At 39.5% G+C, this 24,304-nt stretch overlaps 1 protein-coding gene across 3 annotated transcripts in view; it reads right to left on the reverse strand.

Annotated features, from left to right (window-relative positions):
- Window positions 1-312: 312 nt before the first annotated feature.
- LOC141380846 (uncharacterized) overlaps window positions 313-24,304 on the reverse strand; it is a 53,513-nt gene continuing 29,521 nt past the window's right edge. The window contains exons 1-3 of one of the 3 annotated variants that reach the window (XM_073942581.1): window positions 8,344-8,389; window positions 8,122-8,220; window positions 313-5,587 (exon numbers count right to left, since the gene is read on the reverse strand). In XM_073942581.1, coding sequence (XP_073798682.1) covers window positions 4,245-5,587; window positions 8,122-8,194 — 1,416 coding nt within the window. In that variant the 5' untranslated portion in view covers window positions 8,195-8,220; window positions 8,344-8,389 and the 3' untranslated portion in view covers window positions 313-4,244. Of the gene's footprint in view, window positions 5,588-8,121; window positions 8,275-8,343; window positions 8,390-24,304 lie in introns of those variants that run through there. The other 2 variants (XM_073942580.1, XR_012400093.1) reach the window with 2 other exon arrangements.

A 24,304-nucleotide genomic window follows, 5' to 3' on the forward strand; every position in this document is an offset into this window, starting at 1 on the left:
AGCATCAATTGGTCAAGCTCAAAAAATATTATTCTCATTATTAGTCATGATTCGAATGTTCTGAAGCAAGTTCCATGAGTCAATTTGTTGTTAAATTTAGTTGTTTTTTTTTCAAATATGAAATTTATTAATATAACTTGGCAAACAATTTTGGAGAATTTGATCTTTTCCCCATCTAAATGTCTTGTGAAGTGCATTGAATTGTGCATTTTATTTAAAGTGATGTAATCTCAACTGAAACATGAAGAGAGAGCGAGGTATAGAGTAGCTCCTCTCCTTATTTTTATTTATTTATTTTTTTTTCTTCGGGGTTTTTACCTTTATTTTTGATAGGACAGTAGAGAGAATTTACAGGAAAGCAGAGAGAGGGGAAGGATCAGCATAGGACCTGATTCGAACCCAGGTCACCGCGAGCACCAGAGTGCATGTGTCGACACACTAACCACTACGCCACTAGCGCCGACAGCTCCTCTCCTTAAAAAAAAAAAACAAAATAAAAAAACAGCCAATAGTGTTTTGTTTTTCTCACAGCTCTGCCAGTGTGAGTGTTTGAGCTCAAGCGCATCAAATGAAAAGCCAATGAGAAGAAGGTGCGGGGCATGTCAGATACCATAGAGCATTTGATTGGTCAGAAGATTTGATGAGACACTGAAGTATGAGGTAACATCAGAAAAAAGGCAGAAGTGGCAAACTGCAAGCTTTGCATGTTTACATCAGGTTTATATCGTCTAAGTGCAAATTTTGGAGCTCACTAGTTTATAGATAAGCTTAGAGCTAACACACTCATACTAAAAATGTGTTAAAACATGCTTCTTCAGGGATTTATATGATGATGCATATGCAAACCGTAGTGAATCACCTTGTATTTATTCATTTAAATACTACACTCCTCCCAAATTTAGCCACCGAAAGTGAAACTTTGAAATGTATCTGCAAATAGGTTTTACATCACATAATTCAGGACGGTGACTATCAAAACAGATCAAATATTGCATTTCATTTAACAGTCTGAGTCCATCATAACAGTAAAGAGCAGGTATTTTACCTTCTGCTGTCACAGACATGGTGTAAAGAGCCAGAGTCAGTGTGAAGCACAGGTCGGGTTTAGTCAATTTCATCTTATAGCATGTAAACAAACCTGAAACTATAAAGCCAAACATACTGTAAGTAAATGAAGAGCAGCATCACAAGAGTTCCTGATATACTCTAATAGATAAATAATAATAATCATTAAAACATGCAATGAAAATCATCAAAATAGTTTTACCCTCAGTCGGTTTGCTGAAAAATGTTGTTGGTGTTCTGCGTTTTTGCTTTCTAAAGCAAGGACTTAAAACACGAGTGGGTTTAGATGTGTTGTCGGATAACCAGCACAACAGGTTTTATAGGATTTACTGTAGTAAATGTAAGTAAAAAGAGCAAGAGGTACTTTAATGTTTTTTGACTGATGCTTTCAAAGATCAACTCGGTGTGTGTGTTTTGTACCCCTTCCCCTTGGCCCTTGAAACAGAGTGTGAAGGGGAAGGGCTTCAAAATGTCCCCCTGAGAAATGGGACAGCACCTGCACACGTCATCACGATCTCTTGCCTCATATGAGACCAGACGATGGCGACTGCTGCAGTTATTCCAGTTGTGTTATTTTGTGATATTCATCTTCATGAAATCACTGAAGGAATATTACGTTATCATAATGATCTAACATGGCTATAAGATCATAACTGTACTGTGCATTTACACAGTGGCCATATTCGTCAATATAAACACACGAAAACAGCATCAACATTATAGCAGACACTGTGAGAAGCTCATTCCCAGCCACTAGACTGTTCTGGCAGGGGATTCGAGTGCCGTTCAGTGTCAGAATGTTGTGGGACTGCTGTACAGGAGTTATTATTAGGGATTATAGATTGCCAAATTTAGCGGTTTTTATTTTAGTGTTTTTTTTTAAAGCATGATGGTAAAACACGAACTCGGTTGTGAATGTATTAAAGCTTGTGCTTGTTTGTTGTAGAATTTCGTAATAATGACAAAACATACTAGTTTGTGTGTCTTCTGACTTCCCTGTGCAGCCATGCTGCGGTTGAGGCTGGTTGTTACGGTTAATTAAGATGGAAACACTAGGGTTAAAGCAACATTTAAAACTTATGACTCTTTATGAATGGTGGCGGCAATGGACCAGACAAACAACCAAATTATGCCAAAATAAGTGTTTATTTTACAAAGTGGATAACTGATAAACAAAGTATATACAAAATAAAGAAAACAAGAATAATAAATGGTTGTAATAAAGGGGAGGAGGAACAAAAGTGGCGCCAAAGAAAAGAAAATAATATAACAAAACACAGCTCTAACTAGAAACCACAATCTCTATACTATCTAATAAAAGAAAGAGAAAGAAAAGTCTTCAGCGTTTTCACGCCCTATCTAAACTACACTTCTAAACACAAACGTAAACAAAACTTACAATTAGTGGCGCACACTTCTAAACTAGTGTGTATAATACATTGGTATCTCCTACGTGTAGCAACATGTAGGTCACGTGACATCTACCCTGTTCCTCGAATCCCATGGATGTCGTATATCTGGTTATCAGAGGGAAAACACAATTAGAACACTTTTAAAGATTGATGTCAGCACAAATGATTATAACACACATAGCACAAGAAACTATCACATAATCCAGCTATCCAGCAAAACACACAGTCAACCAACATAGCAAACACACAACAGTGAGCATGCAAAAAGCAAGCTAGCTTTCAACGGCACCGGCTTCCTTTTAAAGTGGGGAAGTCTGCTTGTGATTGGTCAATGATGATGTCATTGCAAATGGTAATGATGACTGGCATCTTGCTTGGCCAATAGGCAGATGAGCTGGGTGGACCTAAAGAAAATGATAGGTAGAGAAGGAGGGAGAGAGAAAAAAAATACAAACAAACACAGGCACAGATACTGAGCCGTAACACTGGTGTATTCTGGGAAATTTTCTTACACTTTGGTTTCGAGTGTGGTCCTGAAAAATCTCTGTTCCAAGGGGTATCTAGCCCTTCCCCTTAGCCCTACACCTTCAAGCTCAAGGGATTTGGGACACCGCTACCCCTTCACGTGAACACGCAAAACGAGGGGTAACGGTAAGGGCTAAGGGGTAGAATTGGGATTGGGCCTAAATTAGCTTAGTGCAGTATTCGTTAAAATTTCCAAAGAGAAAAAAGTTTCTGCCAACATTTCTATTGGTCAAGACACCAATTTAATAAACAAATGCTTTTCTTAATGTTTTGAGGAGGTTGTGTGGGTGTCAGGGGGGCTCAGTGGTTAGCACTGTGGCCTCACAGCAAGAAGGTTGCTGGTTTGAGACCTGGCTGGTTTAGTTGGCGTTTATGTGTGGAGTTTGCATGTTCTCCCCGTGTTCATGTGGGTTTCCTCCGGGTGCTCCGGTTTCCCCCACAGTCCAAACACATGCACTAAAGGGGAATTGATGGACTAAATTGGCCGTAGTGTATGAGTGTGTGTGTGTGAATGTGAGAGTCTATTGGTGTTTCCCAGTACTGGGTTGCAGCTGGAAGGGCATCTGCTCCGTAAAACATGCGGGATAATTTGGTGGTTCATTCCACTGTGGTGACCCCTAATAAATAAAAGGACTAAGTCGAAAGAAAATAAATAAACAGTCCAACCCAGTCTTTATTAAATTCAACATCTTCATGTTTAGATTATGAATAAATACAACAGAAGACAAAAACATTCAAGTATAATGAAATTCAACACTTTTGAGGCATAAACATTGTTAATCATGTCTCCATTACTATTTACTATGTTCCACTGTATTTTTCTACACACATTTACAGTCATGTGTACGTTGTGACACCCTATTGAACTTCAGGTATTAGTACATAGTATTAATAATAAAACAAAATGGTTGTTGGCAGGTCTTACAATTTAGAAGACAAACCTCAGATGTCATTTCATTATTTACATAAAAAAATAAAGAGGAGAGCCTATGATTCAGATCCTGTAGATTCTGTTTTTTCAAGTTTAAGACCTGCCAAAGATCAGATCATCTTTAATGTCCTGTTGTGGGAAAATTGGTATTTATTAGGGTTAGTGGTGGGAAGTTTGAATCATTTTATCGACTCAGACCTTTTGGTGATTTCATTAAATTTGTCAAAATTTCTAATTTGTTTAAAGTCAACGAATCGTTCAAGATTGACCCATCACTCATTTAGGGGTCCAAACTTTCTCCACATAATATCTCATGAAATGAGAAAGACTGAAGCAATGAGTACACAAACACATGGGAAAACCAATATGGTAACAATCAGGCATGTCAAAGTCAACGCTTGCTTATTTAAACTGAAATACGCCTTTATTAAAAGTGATATTACGAGAATTATAGTCAGTTTCACTCCAAGAAGGCCAAACAACACATTCAAAAACCCAGCGGAAAGTGTCGCACCGACTGAACAACACAGGAATGAACCGAGCGCATAGACTGACAATTGACAGTCAAATTCGTTGGCCTGAAATTTAAATGCGAAAGCTCCTATTGTGACACCAGGAGCCGCGTAACATGCGAAAAGCACATCTGACCACGTCCTGATGCTGATAATCGACCCAAAAACCAGAGCTGAAGTCAAGAGTAATGCGAAACTGATCACTTCATTACAACAACGGATTAGTAGGTTTATAATACAGACTATCAAATTTCTTAGGATTTTTCGGAATTTTGTATTGCCGCTGCTTTCAGATTCTGCATTTTCAACTAAACTGCGTTTGTTTGTATAAACGTTTACCAGTGATGCTAACAAAGACAAATTCAGCCATATAGCAACACCTGGAGGCAGAAAATGTCTCAGATAGAACATAAACAATACAAGCCCGCACACTTTAGCCGCATCGTTTAACATTGGGATCTTTGCTTCAGTGTGAACGGCGAAAGCGGTGAGAGAAATGCAGAAAACCAATCCTCCAATCCCAACTGCTCCTCCTAAAGCTTCATATATTACAGACAAAAGATCATTTTGAACATTTGCATATTGACTAGGTTTTAAATCTGTCGATACTGAGAGAAATCTGCCATCATTAAGCTGAACCAGCTCGTCTATTTCCTCCAGGAGAGCTGCAGGTTTGCTCTGAGCGTCTGGTATGATGTGAAATCTTCCTCCACATGCGTTGATCATGTCTCCAGCAATCCCTCTGGACGCTCCTGTCAAGCGTTCCTGCTGGTTTTGCTGCAGAAGAACAATGCAGTACTGCAGGACTTCTGCTCCCAGCAGCTCCTGGGCGTGTTGGAGCAGATCACACGGCGGCTCCGCTTGTGGATCTTCCAGATGGAGGAGCATTAAAACGGCGTGAGGTCCAGGAGACGAGAGGAACAGCGCTGTGGTGAAGCTCTGTCTCGCTGTGTCCTCCTCACAGAGGTTTGGTCCAGTGACCAGCGTCAGTCTGCGACCCTCGTCTGTCATTACTGGAGTCTTCACGATCTCTCCGTCCTTCAGTTCCTGCTCTTTATTTCCAGACAGAAGATCAGCAATGCTGACGCTGGACTGACCTCTGACCCCCACCGACAGCACTCTCAGAGCCTCGGCATCAGGAGCTGGAAGAGAAAGTGAAAGCATCACGCAAGTCTTGATGATGTTTTTCAACACTACAGTTGGGTTTGTCCATATTTTACTCAAATCAGTTTGTGTTTCTTATCATCTCTTAATGGATGTTTACAGTCAGGACTAGCGAAGCCCAGTTTATACATGAATCTCTCAGTAGATTTATATGACACTAGTGCATGAAGACGAGTATTTATAAATCATTACAGTCCAACTCAGTCATTAAAGTCTTTATTAAATTCAACAGCTTAAGATTATGAATGTATAAACAGTAGACAAAAACATTCAAAGTACAATGACATTTATCACTTTTGGGGCATAAACATTGTAAATCATTTCTCCGTTATTTTTTATATGTTCCACTGTGGTTTAAGAAAGATATATTCCCTTAAAATAAGCCTGATTATCTCATGTAGTTTTGATGTTTGGGAGAAATGTGACTGTGGACCACAAAACCATTCATAAGCATCAATTGGTCCAGCTGAACAATAAAATTCAACCCAGGCTCACGTAGTGAAAAGGTAGGTACGGGAGGTACGTATTTGTGCAGGTTTTTTTTTCGCGAATCCGCCAGAGGCCACTGTTGTGCACTTTTTCGCATCTCGAACGTCTCTGGCGAGTGCCGTTCGCGCCCGCGCTGTTCTCGCGTCAACCCACCAGAGGCCGCTGTCTGACTGAACGAATGATTGACTGCGCGACCGGCCAATCGGCTGTACCGATTGTACCGAGTTGTACCGATTGACCCGCCCGCCCGCCCGCTCACTTCCCTAAACTATTACAACAATTTAGAAAAGCCGTCTAGAAAAAGAAAAGCCCTCGTCTGTTTTTTTGTTTTTACCACGTTTTCGGATTTCACCACGTTCTCACCCTGTTATGAACTCGTTCGCTTTATTTTTTGGATTCTGTTTTTGTCTTACCTGATTTCTGGAACCGCTCTTCCCCAAACTAGAACCCGAACGCCTTTGTCAACTCCTCCTCTCTGCATCTAACGTCCACCGACGCACACGATGAGCTGACCGGACAAACTGACTGCAGCAGGAAAGCCCTCTACATGGAGGTAAGCGGTCAGCCGGCAAGCGCGAAAGAAAACGCCGTCACACCGCCCCGCAGCATTCGCTTAAAAAATTAAATACAGCCATACGCACCTCCCGGGGCGTATTTCACGGACTCCAGAAACGTCCGTTGCCCACATAGCAAAATTTCTCTGGCCCACACAATCAGGTTTTGCTTGGCCCACATGCCGCAGTGAATTACGGTACATGACTGGACCAAATCTGGCTTCCAGACAAGGGCCAAACACAGACCATATCTGGGCCAAGTCTCAGCCAAGTTAATAACTCATAACTGGGCCTGAACTGGGCCAGATAGGTTGGTGTGTCACGATTGCAGTGAAATTGATAAACCCATGGAGTGATGCGCTTTAGGCACACTATGGGCACGCTTTTTCTCAAAGTGACCTGATTGGTAGAATTTTTTTCTTTACTCAAAAATGATTTTAGTGTATTTTAAATGCGGGTCAAGACTGGCCAAACTCACATAGCCCACTTATCAAATTTTAAAATCTGGGCCAAATACTACGTTTCTCATCTGGCCCAAATCTTGTGTGCCGCCTTAAAGACGGTGCCGCCTCTGCCAAACCCGGGCCATGTTTGGCCCACATGCTGTATGCCAGTGCCGGATAAATGCCTGCTGTGCCAGCTTTATGCCAAATCTGGGCCAGAATTCTTTGCTACTAGGGTGGACTACGTTTTCAGAATGAGGTTGGGTTGAAAGAATTATCACTTTTGTCATGATTTGAATGTTCTGAAACAAGTTTCGTGAGTCAATGCAACACACTGTACATTTACACAGAAAGCGGCGAGAGCGTCGAAGTAGCCGGAAGTCATTCATTTTCAATGAGAGCTGGTGGTGAGTAGTAGCGCGGTGCGTCTTCGCCGGTGTGGGCCTCCAGGAGAGTTGATATCAAGTCAACTTTATGATAATGAGCTATGACACGGTTCGGCGGCAAGCAATCAGAATAAACAAGTCCACCACTTGAGACGAGTCCAGAGAACACAGTCACTGTGAACTTTGGTTCTGACCACAGTTGGTGCCAAGGGTTTGATTAGTGCGGTAGGCGGATTTCCAATTATTTGAAAGGTTTTCTTACAGGAACATGCATTTAAAAAAGTTACTGGCGAGTTACTGATGTTCATTAATGATATATATATATATATATATATATATATATATATATATATATATATTTTTTTTTTTTTTTATATAAAGCTGGAGTCCCATGCGACAATGCAAAAAAGTATTGCTGGTTCAGGATATTTCAGTCATATGGACACATTGGATAATTAAGTTGGGCAAAGCCACACAACATGCAACTTAATTTTCCATTTTTAAAATAATTTGATTGAAATGTATCTGCAAATAGGTTTTACATCACATAATTCAGGACGGTGACTATCAAAACAGACCAAATATTGCATTTCATTTAACAGTCTGAGTCCATCATAGCAGTAAAGAGCAGGTACTTTACCTTCTGCTGTCACAGACATGGTGTAAAGAGCCAGAGTCAGTGTGAAGCACAGGTCGGGTTTAGTCAATTTCATCTTATAGCATGTAAACAAACCTGAAACTATAAAGCCAAACATACTGTAAGTAAATGAAGAGCAGCATCACAAGAGTTCCTGATATACTCTAATAGATAAATAATCATATTCATTAAAACATGCAATGAAAATCATCAAAATAGTTTTACCCTCAGTCGGTTTGCTGAAAAATGTTGTTGGTGTTCTGCGTTTTTGCTTTCTAAAGCAAGGACTTAAAACACGAGTGGGTTTAGATGTGTTGTCGGATAACCAGCACAACAGGTTTTATGGGAATTAGTAAATGTGAGTAAAAAGAGGAAGATTTCCTTAATGTTTTTTGACTGATGCTTTTAAAGATCAACTCGGTGTGGCTAAATTCGCTCACTGCAACTTTCATAAAAATTTTCTAAAGTAAAAAAAAATCTCCCAGTACTGGGTTACAGCTGGAAGTTCATCCACTGTGTAAAACATATGCTTGATAAGTTGGCGGTTCATTCCATCGTGTCGATAAATAAGGGACTAAACCAAAGGAGAATGAATGAGGAGGTTGTGAAATCGCATCTTAACACCACATTTTACATTCAGCTTGAGGCATTTCTACATCTGCTTTCTCTCTCTATGCAAATATTTAGGTCATTTTAAATGATCATTATATTATTTTGCATATAAACACTTTTATATAACACTAAAATGGTGTTATATATTTTGTATCCTAAATGTTTGGATGATTGTTTAAATGCAGACAAATCAGCAAGTTAAGCTAGTGAGATGGAATGTGTGTGTGTGTTTGTGTGTGTGTGTGTGTGTGTTCATGATGTCACACACCTAGTGCTGCAACGATTAAACACTGTAAAATGTACAGGGTTACACACAATTTATTCATGCTGTCCCAACACAAGTCGATTAAGTTACGAATTTAAATGTATTGTATATAAAGCAAGTAAGTTGTCCCCCAAAAATCTCAAGAATTGTGTCATTTCAGCTCATTTTACATCAGTAGTTTGAACAAGCAGCAAGGGCGGCACAGTGTGGAGTTTGCATGTTCTCCCCGTGTTGGCGTGGGTTTTCTCCGGGTGCTCCGGTTTCTCCCACAGTTCAAACACATGCGCTATAGGGGAATTGGTGAACTAAATTGGCCAAAGTGTATGAGTGTGTGTGTATGAATGAGTGTGTATGGGTGTTTCCAAGTACTGGGTTGCGGCTGGAAGGGCACTTGCCGTGTAAAAACAAGCTGGAATAGTTGGCGGTTCATTTCGCTGTGGTGACCCCTGATTAATAAGGGACTAAACTGGAGGAACATAAATATATAAACCAGCAGCAAAAATATTTTTTGAGTGTAGATTTTGTTGGTTTGATTGTAATCTGTGGAATAAATAATCACGCTTTCATGGTTATCAGGATTACTATAAATTAATTTCACAGCCATTAGTTTCTAAAATTACAAGAAAACTTTTATTGCTGCTGTTATTATCGCTGGTAAACACAGTTCACTAAAGAACTACAAATCCGCCAGTATATGGACTACAGGTTCCAGTCATGCACTGCTCACACACACCTGTTCCTCATTCAGTTCATGAGCAGCTTCCAGCCATGAGTGTGTGAAATCAATAGAATGAGGAACAGGTGCATGCGAGCGGTGCATGACTGAAACTTGTAGTCCATATACTGCCAGATTTGTAGTTCTTTAGTGAATCAAGGTTCATCTAACCCAGGGGTGTCAAACTCAATTCCTGGAGGGCCGAAGCCCTGCACAGTTTACTTCCAACCCTGCTCCAACACACTTACCCAACCCGGGCTCATTGTGGAAAAGTAGCCCCGCGGACGTTTCTGCGGACCGTGATTTACATCCCGGGAGGTACGTATTCGAGCGGTTTTTGTTTTCGCGGATCAGCGAGAGGCCGCTGTGCACGCTTTTTTACGTCTCGGGCGCCTCTCGGGAGCGCGCCATTCGTGCCCGCGCCATTCTCGCGCGAAAAGCTGCCGGATCGGCCGACTTGGCTGCCCTCCTCTTCCTCCTCCTCCTCCTCCTCCTCCTCCTTCCCTAAACCCGAGCGACGGTTCGCAAAAGCCGTCGAGAAAAAAAAAAAAACAAAAGCCCTCGTCTTCGATTTCGACCGCGTTTTCGGATCCCGAAGCATTCTTGCCCTTATTTTTCGGATTCCGTTTTTCGTCTTACCTGATTTTCGGAACCGCTGTTCGCCGGACTCGATCCCGGTCGTCGTCCCCGCGGCCGGCTCCTCCTCCTCCTCCGGGGCCTCCGCAACGCTGTGAGCTAAGCGGACAAACTGGTTGCATCGGGAAAGCCCTCCACTCGGAGGCGAGCCGTCGGCCGGCGAGTGCGAAGAGGAGGGGCGGAGCGGCACCACACCGCCCCGCAGCGTTCGCTCAGAAAAAAACTAAACACGGCCTTACGGATCTCCGGCCACGTAAATCGCGGTCTCCAGAAACGTCCGCGGGGCTACGTTTCCAGAATGAGCTTGGGTTGCACTTACCTGTAGGTTTCAGACAAGCTTGAAGGACTCAATTAGTTTGATCAGGTGTGTTTAATTAGGGTTGGAACTAAACTGTGCAGAGCTGCGGCCCTCCAGGAACTGAGTTTGACACCTGTGATCTGACCCATTCTTGAATGCACAAAACCAACACAATCTCATGGTAATGCACAACATTTTGATTTAGTCGCTAACTCATATGAGTTTATACAATCTCAATTATGTGTTTTAGTACAATTTGCTCATCCCCAAATTGGGAGTATGTTCGTTTTCATATGAATTAGCCACAATTAAACCAAACTGAAGTGAACTAAACAGTTTCAATTTACTAGAACTTCTATGTGAAGCTGCTTTGACACTAATTACATTGTAAAAGTGCGATAGAAATAAACAAATTGAGTTGAATTTAACTTTTCCGTGAATATGTGATATACGCACACCCTAGTGGCCGTAATAACCTACTGCACCTTTTAAGTGAAGTTTATGCATAAACTAATTTCGAGAGGATGTTTCACATGATTATGATTGAACACGGCTGGTTCTGCATTAGCATGGATGATCCACCAATCAGGCCAGTCCTAACCCACTATAAAGAGTCAGGGTTTCTCACTACAGTCATCTTCGATTTGAAGAATCCCCCCTTCCACCCCTACCTCTTCACCTTTTCCTCCAAAGGGTGGCACGGTGGCCCAGTGGTTAGCACTGTCGCCTCACAGCAAGAACGTCACCGGTTCTAGTCCTTTAACAGGCCGGTGGTTGTTTCTGTGCATAGTTTGCATGTTCTTCCTGTGCTCGCGTGGGTTTTCCCGGGTCCTCCGGTTTCCTCCCACATTCCAAAAACATAAACAACAAGTGAATTGATCAATCTAAATTTTGCACTACAGTTAATTTCTCACCATGCAGCAGATCTCTCTTCATAGCATTCAATTTTAGTCATCAGTTTTTATCAAGGGGGAGTTGTCGAGATCTTCCTGAGCTCAAGGCTCCCATCTTACCCTTCAAACGGGAGGGAGCCCAGGGCTCAAGAACATTTGAGCTCAGGGCTCTCTCCCGGGACAGCATGCCAAACTTGCTTATAATCACTCATCAGCTAAGTGTGAACTCTTGAAACACTCTAAAGTCTGCTGCAAATAAGAATTGCCCCTCGTTCACTTTCTCATGTTCCTCAGATTGATCAGCATTCGTGTATCTTTATTCGGCCGTTGTTTTGAGAGCAAATTGTCCTGCCATGTTTGCTCAGCTCTGCTCCATTAACATAAAACTTCATCTTCCTGTAATCTGCAATGTCGGCCAAGGTCAGGATGCCTTCTTTTCTTTTTTTCTTCGCTGCTATTGAGACATCATTGTTCATAAATTCTTAGCTGTTTGTGTTGGGGAGTCGAGCTTCAGCATAATCCAAAGCAAACCGCAACGTGTTTAGCTTTTATATGCGCGTTTATTTGCTCAAATGAACTGGAGTGATTTAAAATCGCAGCGGCGTGCGCTAAAACAACTGTAAATCTCCGACTCCGAGCCAAGATATTATCTCTCAGGGCTTCTGTAGAAAAACCGCAGTGTCCTCGCTGTAGACCTGCACTTTTTTCCATTGGGTTGAATGGGAAGAATTTGGGTTTCTGGCGTTGGTGTGTAGAGTCAGCAGGGTCTGGCCTTTCTGACTGCCACTTCCAACACTTCTGCAGAAAATCTGGGTCGACCGGAAACCATAATCGATCAGTGTTTGTTTTGAGGTGAAAATCTGTGACCGTTTAAATGTAGTTGAGCAATAAAGAAGAAGGTCTAGTGATTTTTATTACTTCAGAGTAAGTATATCTGGCTAAATTGTTTTCAGTCTGCCAAATCTTCTGAGCTACACTTAATATTTCAGTCATTTAAGAGATATTTATAAGGCACATGATGGAAACAAATGAAATGATTCAGATTTTTTTATTGTAAATTGGTCAACCTAATATTAAAATAGCTTAGTATATTGTACACTTAAAAAAAACTCAGTTCCACACTATTCCTTATTTATTTTATTTATTTGGCAGGGACAGTGTACATTAATTAGCATTTCAAGAGTTCACACTTAGCTGATGATTGATAATAAAGCTAGTTTGGCGTGCTGTCCTGGGAGAGAGCCCTGAGCTTATAAGATCCTCGAGCCCTGGGCTCCCTCCTGTTGCAAGGCGAGAGGGGAGTTTGAGCTCAGGTAGATCTCGATGACTCCCCCTCTTGCTTGTTGTAGCTAAGTGTCAGATATGGATGCTGAAAGGTGTACTCAGAGTTTAGCTAAAGTATTTGGATTAATTGTTTAGAGTGCTTGTTTTTGAACTGTGGGAGGAAACCGGAGGACCCGGGGAAAACCCACGCGACCACGGGGAGAACGAGCAAACTCCGCACAGAAATGCTGTCTGGTTTGGAAGGGAATTAAACCAGGGGCATTCTTGCTGTGAGGCAACAGCGCTAATCGCTGGCCACCGTGACGCCCGTTTGAAAGGAGGGAAAGTAGGGTTGGGTGGGGGGGTTTCTTCAAGACGAAGGTATTGAGATGAGAAAGGTCTGGTTATTTATAGTGAGTTAAGGATCGTCTGCTAGGATAATCAGTCATTAGCTACAGTTGGAACAGCTGTGAACAATCATAAGCATGCAGGGGTGATAGCGTTCCGGCACCACGCCGGATTTCCGGCGTGCTGTGGCTGCGGGTAGGGTTGTGACGGTGAGGAAATTTCCCCACCGGTTAATCGACATGTGACAACACCGGTAATACCGGTATCACCGTGGGAGTGGGCATTTTTTCATTTCCTCTTTTTTTCTGCTTTTAAATAGCTTATAAATGCGTGCGTATAATACTTTCACTTTCAGTTTTGTGGGAGTTGCCAATTCGGTGTCAATTGAATGGACAGAAAGGAAACTACAAAAAAAATTCCTGTTATTAAACAAAACATAACTTTTATTTACATAACGAATAATACACAACACTGCTACAGGCTGAAAAAAACTGTGTAAGTTGGAACCACACAAATAACAACCATAAACGCCTATGTTATATATTAACAGCTTAGTCCTTATGAACAATCCGTTTATAAAATACATTATTAACGAATCTATAGGCTATTGAAGAATAAACCGAATATGAAATATGATCCTTGCATAATGATCACAACTAAACAAGCGAGCACTCATTTTATATTTAAACTATATGAAAAAAAAATAAGAATTGGAACATTATGTAAAAAATCAAAGGGCAGGCTAAATAAAAGCGCCTCGTCAGAGCTAAACATCACCGCACATGTGTCAGTTTACAGCTTCTGGAAAGATCAGACAACCTATACAGATCACACAATCTCAATAAACAACATGTAAATGTATAAATATTTCGATAAGTATTGTTATGGAATATTTATAACTAAATGATCTTGCTTTTTGGTTTTATCGATACAGCTTTGATCTCTCTTACAAGCGGCAGTTACAGGCGCAGCATAAGGGCGTCTCACACTGTCAGTGGCGGAATACACACAGCACTGCCAAGACGTTTTATTTTTATTTATTTTTTTTGTTGCAGATTTGCGCGTTGTTCCTTTAAAAAAAAAAACCCCTTTTATTTTTTAATTCTCTCAAGTTAATGTTGTCTATCGAGTAACTATCGAGTCCCTCGGATTGGAGTTCAGTGCGACTATTGACCAACCGCCCTGTAAGTTTAAACACTACAGGTCCACAGCTCTGGTGTGGTATGAATTAAACGTTTTAAATGACAGCGAGACATGCTACGTTTAGTTTTTATTGTAAAATATACATTATAACCCATTACACGGTAAAATTATATGTTTTGAATGGCTTGCCTATTGACGGCGTATAGCCGTTAATTAAATATGCTGAGCATATTTTCATTAAAATTAAAACACATTAATACAAATTAGCCACCCTTTGATTTTTTTTCCTTTACGTATATTTTTATCAAACGAAAAATGCAATGAATTGTTAATTTTAGTTTTCATTTTATTAGAATTAATAGGCCTATAATTTATAGGCTACACAACTCATATATTTGGCTCCAATTGCGTTTTTACAGATATCCTACCAATAGACTTTTTTTTGGCTCAAAGACATTTATGGCTATTAATTTCAGAGGTGCATTTTGATAGATTTCGTAAAGGCTTCAGCTATTCTACCTGTCAGCTGCACCTGCCTAAGTTTTGCAACTTGACTTGTGTTGTGGCTCGATGTCTGAATGAGAGAGAGAGAGAGAGAGAGAGAGAGAGAGAGAGAGAGAGAGAGAGAGAGAGAGAGAGAAATCAGTCCTCAGATTCGATGTGTGGCCGCACGTCTCAGTTACTTTATTGCAGTTTTTAATATTGGCTCATCTAAATAAACTTTTCATATATTAAAAGCCGAAATATTGCCAGACAGAAGAAGCAACTTTCGGTTTTTGAAGAGAGCGGCCTCAGTTATAAAAGATGCGCGCACACACAGGATTCGATCTTTTTGGCCTAGACATTATGGATTTTTTTGACATTAAACACATAATCAAGTGGAAATAAGCTGAACTTCGGAAAAAGTCCTCACGTTGCCACGATGTTTCTCTGCAGTTGGATTGTCAATGGCGCGGCATTGCTAAATCACTCGTTTTAATTAAAAAAAAAGATAGGCTATTTATTATTAAACATTGTGAGATGATGGTCGCGTGATTTTTTTTAAAATGAGAGTATGCGTTGCGTATTTGTCTGTTTGATCAGTTTGCCTTCTCAGATCATCACGACTTGCCTAAAATAAAAGATATAAAACAGTTCAAGTATAAAACAATGGTAGCTTAAACGTTAAAGAATGTGTGCTATTAGGCGCATAGTTTGCTTATAAAAAGCTTGCAGGACATCGAGGCGCCAGAGCAATCACTTGCATTTTTTCAGTGGGAGCAATTTAAAGTTATCCGTCATTTTTGCTCACAAAGTACGAGTAGTACATCAAAAAACGTTACAGCGTTTTTATAAAATAAAGAAAACCAAAATTATGCGCTTTCTGTCGTCTTTGAACAGGAGCGCTTAACAAAATGAAGCAAAATGTAGGCTATATGCCTCACAGACATAATAAATATATTTATAGAAAGCTTTAAATTATTACTTAACGAAATAAAACAAATCGAAAACAAAAAAACTCCTTCATGTAATCCGTAAAGATGAATTTCTCTCTAAAGGCGAGTCCAAGAGGAGATTGCCAGTCAGGATCTTTGCGACACTGACTCAGAATAAGTTTATTAATAAATAATTAAGATATGTCCTTACTCTTTCCTCGACACATTCATTGTTATTTGTTTTTGCCGGTTCTTGGGGCGAGTTTTAGCTTATTGTGTGCGCTTGAACGCGGATTCACAGTAGCAGTTTTAACATGGAGTGACACGACATCTGACGTACAGATGACACTGGCACATGCCACTGAGTAGTGACACTTCCGGTGGCACGTACGGTTTTCCACTGTCATGTGTCACTCGCTATTGGCATGTGTAGTGACCTGTGTCACTCAGAGTGTCGCGCTGCATGTCACTGCAGTGACATCGACACCCGGCGAAGCTTATGACATTAGGCTCGTTTGACTTGACCAAAATCTGCGCAGAATCGATCACCGGTGATCACCGCAAGATGCATGCCGGTTAGAAATGTGTCCGCCTTGCCTTCGCCTCGCTCTGATGTCACGCTGACGTGCGCCAAAAAACTCTCGCGATCGCGAGGCGGGTACCTCGGATAGAGCAGTCGGCCGCAGTTGCTCTCAAAAGACTGCGTTACCAAAAGCATGATGGGAAACGACTGGCTGACGACACAGCTGAATGCTCATTGGATGAGACTGACACATTACACTTTATTATCTTGTTTTACTAAGGTTTATACCTGGATTTGTTGAATACCTTTTTTTTTTGTATTTTCGTTGATAATTAAAAAAAAGTCATAAAGAGCATCAAATATGGTTATTTATTTAGATTTACACGCAAACAAAAACAAAACACATCTTTGTAAAACATAACGTGACCTATCCAATATAACTAAATGTTATTAATAAATCATTAGGATGTGTGTGTGCTGTATTTTACTTCTCTCTCAGTCTTAAATCCTGTTTGTTGTCATTTTCACTTTTTGTATGTTTGTGTGAATTTTGTATTGTAATTTTTATGCAGCATTATTCCATTAAAGTCAATCCAATATATACATATATTCAGAAATACAAAGATAATCAGACTGTTTTGTCATTATGCCTCATCTTTGTGTGGTTTCATATGAGAAGTGAAAAGGGTGTAGTAAACAAGACACACACGCGCACACACACACACACATATGTATATGTATATGTATGTGAAGTCAAAAGTCATGTTTAATAGACCAAGAACATTTCCACAGTTTTTCCTACAGTCTAATAGTTTTTATTCTGGAGAAAGTCTTGGGCTATTTATTTTAGTCTGGCTGGACTAAAAGCAGTTTATATAGACCTAATAAGCATGTCAATATAATTAACCCCCTAAGAATTTATTTGTCAAACAAACATTTGTCAGGACTTGTCACTCAAAAGCATCTATGGCTACTTCATTTATAATGTAGCCAAATTAGGTTTCTTGAAAGTTTTCTTGCTGTATAAGCTGTTTATTTTGTTATTCTTTTAACGTTTGTTGAATATAGCCTACATAATTATATTTTTAATACACCCTTTTAGTTAATGAGCGGTTCATCTTCTGTAATTCTGACCATCTCTGTAAAAACAGTGATATTTCTATTGCATCCACTCCCACATTAAAAAATACTATAGTAATGTATACTGTAGTGCTTTTGAACCATGTTATAAAATAGCCTATTTAAATTTTATAGTTCTGGTATCACAACAACTATAAACACAACCCAATACTGAATAAACATGTTCAAAAATGTTATAATATTTACTACAAATCACCATAGTATTTTTTCATGAGGTCATTCGTCTGCGATAAAAAACGCGAACGAGATCTCCGCCACTGGTGACGTTTCCAGGTGGCTAAACAGCGAGATTCAGCAGGTGTCCGACTTCTGATGTAATTTTTGAGCCCTCCTCTTACTGCGCACGCCTGCTCTCGTTTACAATGCAGTCAAGGCGAGGCGCACCTCAAACGAGCCTATTAATTAACACGAGCAAAACCATATTTAATCATTGCGCGACTTTTAACCTAATTTATCGCGTCGCAAATTAGTTTATTTGCTGAGCTACTCCACGATGTTTTAATTTAAACGCATTTATTTTATGTATTCCTAGTCATACTTCCGTACGTAATATAGTCATTTGACAGTACATGTCAGTCAAATTTATTGTGGCATGCTTATGTATGGGAGGGGTTACACTTATCTGTTGTACTGTATATTATTGCATCCTGGCAGTTCCTTTGTTCCCTACAATATGGACTTCTCTATGTTTTTAATTCATTCGTTTATTTTATTATTTAACTTATTTTCATTTTAAGGTATTTCAAATAATATCCTTTAAAAAGTTATAATAAAATGCATGTTGAAAACTCGTAACATATATGCATGTAAGATAACAGGTGTCATTTGCCTATTGATTTTTAAATATTAAAGCAAAGAGACTTATAAGCTTAATGTGCTTATAACGTGCTTAGACTGACATCTACTGGCACATGTCACAAGATCACTGACACTGGCATGTGTCACTGACATTACTGGCATGTGTCTAAAAAGAGCCACTTGACAATAATGATGATCAGGGTTACACATAGGCTGTTAATATATTTGGGCCCAGGGGCCCACAAGTTATGTGTTAAAAGTGCGTTGCATACATAGTACCCCCCACCCCTACTCACCTCAGGGGCAAGGAAAAAAAGTTCAGGCTCAGGAATTTTTTCCACTATCAGCCCTGAGCACGTGATCCTCTCGAAATTTGTTTATAAATAAACTTCACTTCTGCAAATGCACTAGAGTTAGCCAGAAAGCTATTTTTCATCTGTTGTCTCTGAACAAAATTAAAAAAAATAATACAAGAATTATATCATCAATCAAACATAGTTAAAAAGTACTAAAATAGACAGGGTTATGTAGATGTTTATAAAAAAGAATATTTACATATTACAAAATAAACTAAAACACAAACATTTTGTAATAGAGATAAAAAATTGTGTCCCAACACAAACCCATTTAGTTAACTTAATTGTTTTTACAAATTTAAGTGGATTGAACAGAAAACAATTAAGTTGTCTTTAAAAAAACCTTAAGAAATGTGTTGATTCATTCATTCATTTATTTTCATCCGCTTTTTCGGGGTCAGGTTGCGGGGACAGCAGTCATGTGGGTTTTCTCTGAGTGCTCCACTACAGTCCAAACACATGTGGTACAGGTGAATTAGGTAGGCTAAATTGTCCGTAGTGTATGAGTGTGTATGGATGTTTCCCAGAGATAGGTTGCAGCTGGAAGTCCATCCACTGGGTAAAACATATGCTGCTTAAGTTGGCAGTTCATTCTGCTCTGGCGACCCCGGATTAATAAAGGGACTAAGCCGAAAAAAAAAATTATGAATAAAATAAATCTCAAAAACACTCTCCCGTATCACTTTTTTTTCTAATATTGCAATGACAACAGAAAATTGAATTTCTATTTTAATATGCATGCATAGCAATTGTTTATTTGTTTAAATGTTTGATTATTGTTTTTTCAATTTAATATACTGTACGTTATAGATTAAATATACACTAGTAAAATTACATTAAAAGCACAAACACACAAAAAAAGGATTCGTTGGATTTAAAAACATTATTTAAGAGAAATGGAAATTATTAACATGGGCTAAATTAAATGAAATAATGATAAACTTAATTGTTTGCAAGCACTTACCCTAAACAAATTACTAATTCTAATGAATATTTTTTCCAGTGCAAACAAAGGTTTCTAAAATGACACAAGTCGATGGTGTAAATGAAAACAGAACGCTCACAATTGGTAGACATTTTCCTTTAAGCCACCCTGACTATTTTATAAAGACAAACACACTTTCAGGATGAATAAGACTGAGAAATCAAAAAGTAAGAGCGTGTTTTCTTACAGCACAAAACGGTTGTTGGAAAATGTTCATTAATGTCAAGAAAGTTTTTTCATAAAACATGAAAAATGTATAATTGGTGGGAAAACTTTGTCAAATAAGACGTAAAATTCAATTAAAGCTGGAAAATGTTTTAAAATAGTGTGAAATTATGGGAAAGGATCATCTCAAAAGAGCAAAAAAATTGCTGAAAACATAATAAATTGGCAAAACTTACCACATAAACTTTGGAAACTTGCAAAATGGGAAAACAATCTGTCATAAAAGATGTCAAAATGTGTCCATGATAGCAAAAAAGTGTCTTTAAAGACAGAAAATGCTATAAATGGTATTGGAGAACATTAATATTATGTTATTTTACACATGCTGTATGGTGGGTTTTGCACCTTGAAAGGCAGCAACTGATACAACCTCCAATGTAAAAAGCGAAAGGAAAAACAAAAGGTTTCTAAAATGACACAAGTCGATGGTGTAAATGAAGACAGAACGCTTAAATTTGATAGAAATCTTCCTTTAAGCCACCCTGACTGTTTTATAAAGACAAACACACTTTCAGGATGAATAAGACTGAAAAATCAAAAAGTAAGAGCGTGTTTTCTTACAGCACAAAACGGTTGTTGGAAAATGTTCATCAATGTCAGGAAAGTTTTGTCATAAAACATGAAAAATGTATAATTGGTGGGAAAACTGTCAAATAAGACGTAAAATTCAATTAAAGCTGGAAAATGTTTTAAACTAGTGTGAAATTATGGGAAAGGATCATCTCAAAAGAGCAAAAAAATTGCTGAAAACATAATAAATTGGCAAAACTTACCACAAAAACTGGAAACTTGCAAAATGGGGAAACATTCTGTCATAAAAGATGTCAAAATGTGTCCATGATAGCAAAAAAAGTGTCTTTAAAGACAGAAAATGCTGTAAATGGTATTGGAGAACATTAATATTATGTTATTTTACACATGCTGTATGGTGGGTTTTGCACCTTGAAAGGCAGCAACTGATACAACCTCCAATGTGAAAAGCGAAAGGAAAAACAAAAGGTTTCTAAAATGACACAAGTCGATGGTGTAAATGAAGACAGAACGCTCACATTTGGTAGAAATCTTCCTTTAAGCCACCCTGACTGTTTTATAAACACAAACACACTCTCGGGATTAATGAGATTGAGAAATTGAAAAGTAGGAGTGTGTTTTCCACCTGAGCGACGGCTACTCTATTATCATGCGTTTTCTCCCTCCACTGGGCAAAAAGTGTCTGAAACTCCCACACCATCAGCCAGCAGAGCCTGAAGCAAATGACAGAATCTGCAGCCCGCTGAGCCGTGAAGCATCCCATAAGCACAGCCATAAATATAAGACCCGCTTTCTAAATAAGATGACGAATGCAGAGCCAAACAACTTCTGCAGGAGTCACCAAAGTTCAAGAGAAGTTCTGCAATATCACCAATGTCAGGGAGAGCAAGAAAACCCTTCATGCTTTCTCTTTCACTTTTTACATTGGAGGATGTATTGGATACTGCCTGTAAAGGTGCAAAAATCACCAGACAGCATGTGTAAAATAACAATAATCTGTTTTCCAGTACCATTTTTGGCACTTTTATGTCATCATTGACATCTTTTGTGACAGAATATTTTCTCATTAATATTATTTTGAAAGTTTCTAAAGTTTTTGGTTTAAGTTTTCCCAATTTTATGATGGTTTTCAGCTTTTTTTTTTTTTTTTTTTGCTTTTTTAGACGATTGATGAACTTTTTATGACACTTTTGAGCTGCAAGAAAACAATCCTACTTTTCAATTTCTCAATCGTATTCATCCTGAGAGTCTTTTTGTCCTTATAAAACAGTCAGGGTGGCTTAAAGGAAGATTTCTACCAAATTTGAGCGTTCTGTCTTCATTTACACCATCGACTTGTGTCATTTCATTAATCGTTCATGCTTTTTTCTTTACCTTTTTGAAGGTCATCACTGCCTGTCATGGTGTAAAAATCCCCATATACTGTAAGTAAAATAACACTCGATTGAATATGCGTTATCAGTGGTTATCAGCTGATAGATATGCGCCAGTAGGGGCCATCTGTGCCTACTGGTAGGCTCAGAAGGCTGTTACCATTCATCCACATGGTTAATCAGCTATAGATCAACCACAGCTGCAATAGGATAGTAATGAGAATTATTTATATTATTGTTTTTCTGCTTTTTTAGACGATGATGAACTTTTTACACTTTTGCGCTGCAAGAAAGCTCCTACTTTTCTATTTCTCAATCGTATTCATCCTAAGAGTCTTTTTGTCCTTATAAAACAGTCAGGGTGGCTTAAAGGAAGATTTCTACCAAATTTGAGCGCTCTGTCTTCAATTACACCATCGACTTGTGTCATTTCATTAATCGTTCATGCTTTTTCTTGCATTGTCTGTGCAGATGTTATTGAGAGAAGATCCTGGTTTGTATCCAAAAGCACAGTCAGTCTCCACAGTCAGTCTGGCTCTATCGTGTCACAAATGAAAAGCCGATGACTAACAGAAACCCCTGTGGATAAAGCGCAAGTCAGTCAAATCAGGTGGAGGTGAGTTTGTTTCTGTGTTGCCTGGAGTTTTAACAACAGTTTAAGAACAGGGAGATCTCCTCTTTAGTAACACCTCTCTGTCTGAAGACCAGAAACCGCAGCGAATGTTGACTTTTCCAAAACTCAAATATGATCTCTATAAAGCAGCCCGCTGAGCCGAGCCGTGGATCATCGCTGCTTGTCACTTTTACAGCTGTGCGTATAAAGATGCAGGAAATGAGAAAGAGGCAGCGTGTGTTTGCCGAAAGAGGACTGGGAGTTCACCAATGCTCATTTACGTTGCACAGGTACACTGTCAAACATTCCCAGAGTTTCACAACATGTTACCGTCATTTTTCACAGTAAATTACGTTAGTGTCACTTCACAGGATATGTTGTATTCAGGGGCGACATGGTGGCTCAGGGGTTAGCACTGCCGCCTCACAACAAGAAAGTCGCTAGTTTGACTCCCAGCTGGGTCAGTTGGCATTTCTATGTTGAGCTCTCCCCATTTCCTCCGGCAGCTCCGGTTTCCTCCACAGTCCAAACACTTGCGCTTTAGGGGAATTGACTAAATTAAATTGGTTGTAGTGTATGAGTGTGTGTGTGTGATTGTATATGGGTGTTTCTCAATACTGGGTTGCCGCTAGAAGGGCTGTGTTAAACACATGCTGGAATAGTTGGCGGTTCATTCCGCTGTGGCGACCCCTGATGAATATAAGGGACTAAGCCGAAAGAAAGTGAATGAACTTGTGTGACACGTGAAGTTTAGTTTTAAACTAATTTCGAGAGGAGCATGTGCTCATGATTTACCCAGCTGGTCCACATTAACTAATTATGATCCTCCAATCAAAGGATCCCAAATCACTATATATATCCTCATTTCCTTTCTACAACTATCTTCGTCTGGAAGAAACCCCCCTCCTCCCCTTCCTCCTTTATCCAGAATGGGCGGCACGGTGGCCCAGTGACTAGCACTGTTGCCTCACAGCAAGAATACCAATGGTGTTGGGTCCTCGCTGAGCCATCTGGTATTTCTGTGTGGAGTTTGCATGTTCTCCCCGTGTCCGTGTGGGTTTCCCCCGGGTTCCCCGGTTTCCTCCCACCATCCAAATGTGCTCTATATTATAGATAAAACAAGCCTAAACCTTTTTTATAATGTCTTACTCTCGGGAGTTTGAGATAGACCTGAGCTCAATCTCCACTCGCCCTGCAAAAGGGGGGAGCCCTGGACTCGAGGATCCCTTGAGCTCAGGGCTCTCTCCCGGGACAGCATGCCAAACAAGCTATGTATAAATCATGAGCTAAGTGTGAACTCTTGAAATATGTATTTAGATTAAAATGTCTGTGTGAATAGCATTAATAGTGTTTAAAATGGGATTTATATGGTTGCTAGGGTCTGTAATCTGTTGCTATGGGCTGTAATATTTGCACACCCCCAGCGGTTTAATATTTCCCTGATTTTCACATGGTCGATTCGCATATCTGTGAATCAAAGCTCATTTATTCTGACTTTATCTTCCTCATGAAAGTACATCCAGAGCTGGTCAGTTAAGCACGTCTCCTGCAGTTTGAAGACTCCTCTTGCTGATATATATAAATATATTGGTGGTGTTATTGTGTTTGGTCTTAACTAAAGCAGACGGCAGGTCAAACGCTTCAGTGTTGGCTCTCTTTGAACCTGATATTGTTCATTAGGCTGATGTGTGGAATCCTGGGAAACGGTTTTGCCGCCAATTTGGGCCAATTATGAGCCTGATCCGTGTCAGTGTGAGTCAATGTGAGCGTCATGTGATCTGAGGGTTTCGCTTGGCTCTTCTTCTCTGCTCAGTTTTCCTAAAACACCTTTTTATCAACAAAATAATCTGTATTTTGAACCACTTTAAGTCACTTCAGGGTTGATACAACGAGCTGAAACTAAAACAGTACAACTAAAACCTTTTTTTCTGATATTTTATTAGTTAATAAAACATATCTGGCTGCTAAAGACACGTTTCAATCAGAAATTAAAATGCAATACCAGCTTTATATAGTGTGAAATTGATATTCCTGCAAATGTGCTTACTTGCGTC

This window comes from Danio rerio, chromosome 25 (genome assembly GCF_049306965.1).
Source record: "Danio rerio strain Tuebingen ecotype United States chromosome 25, GRCz12tu, whole genome shotgun sequence".
Taxonomy (NCBI): domain Eukaryota; kingdom Metazoa; phylum Chordata; class Actinopteri; order Cypriniformes; family Danionidae; genus Danio; species Danio rerio.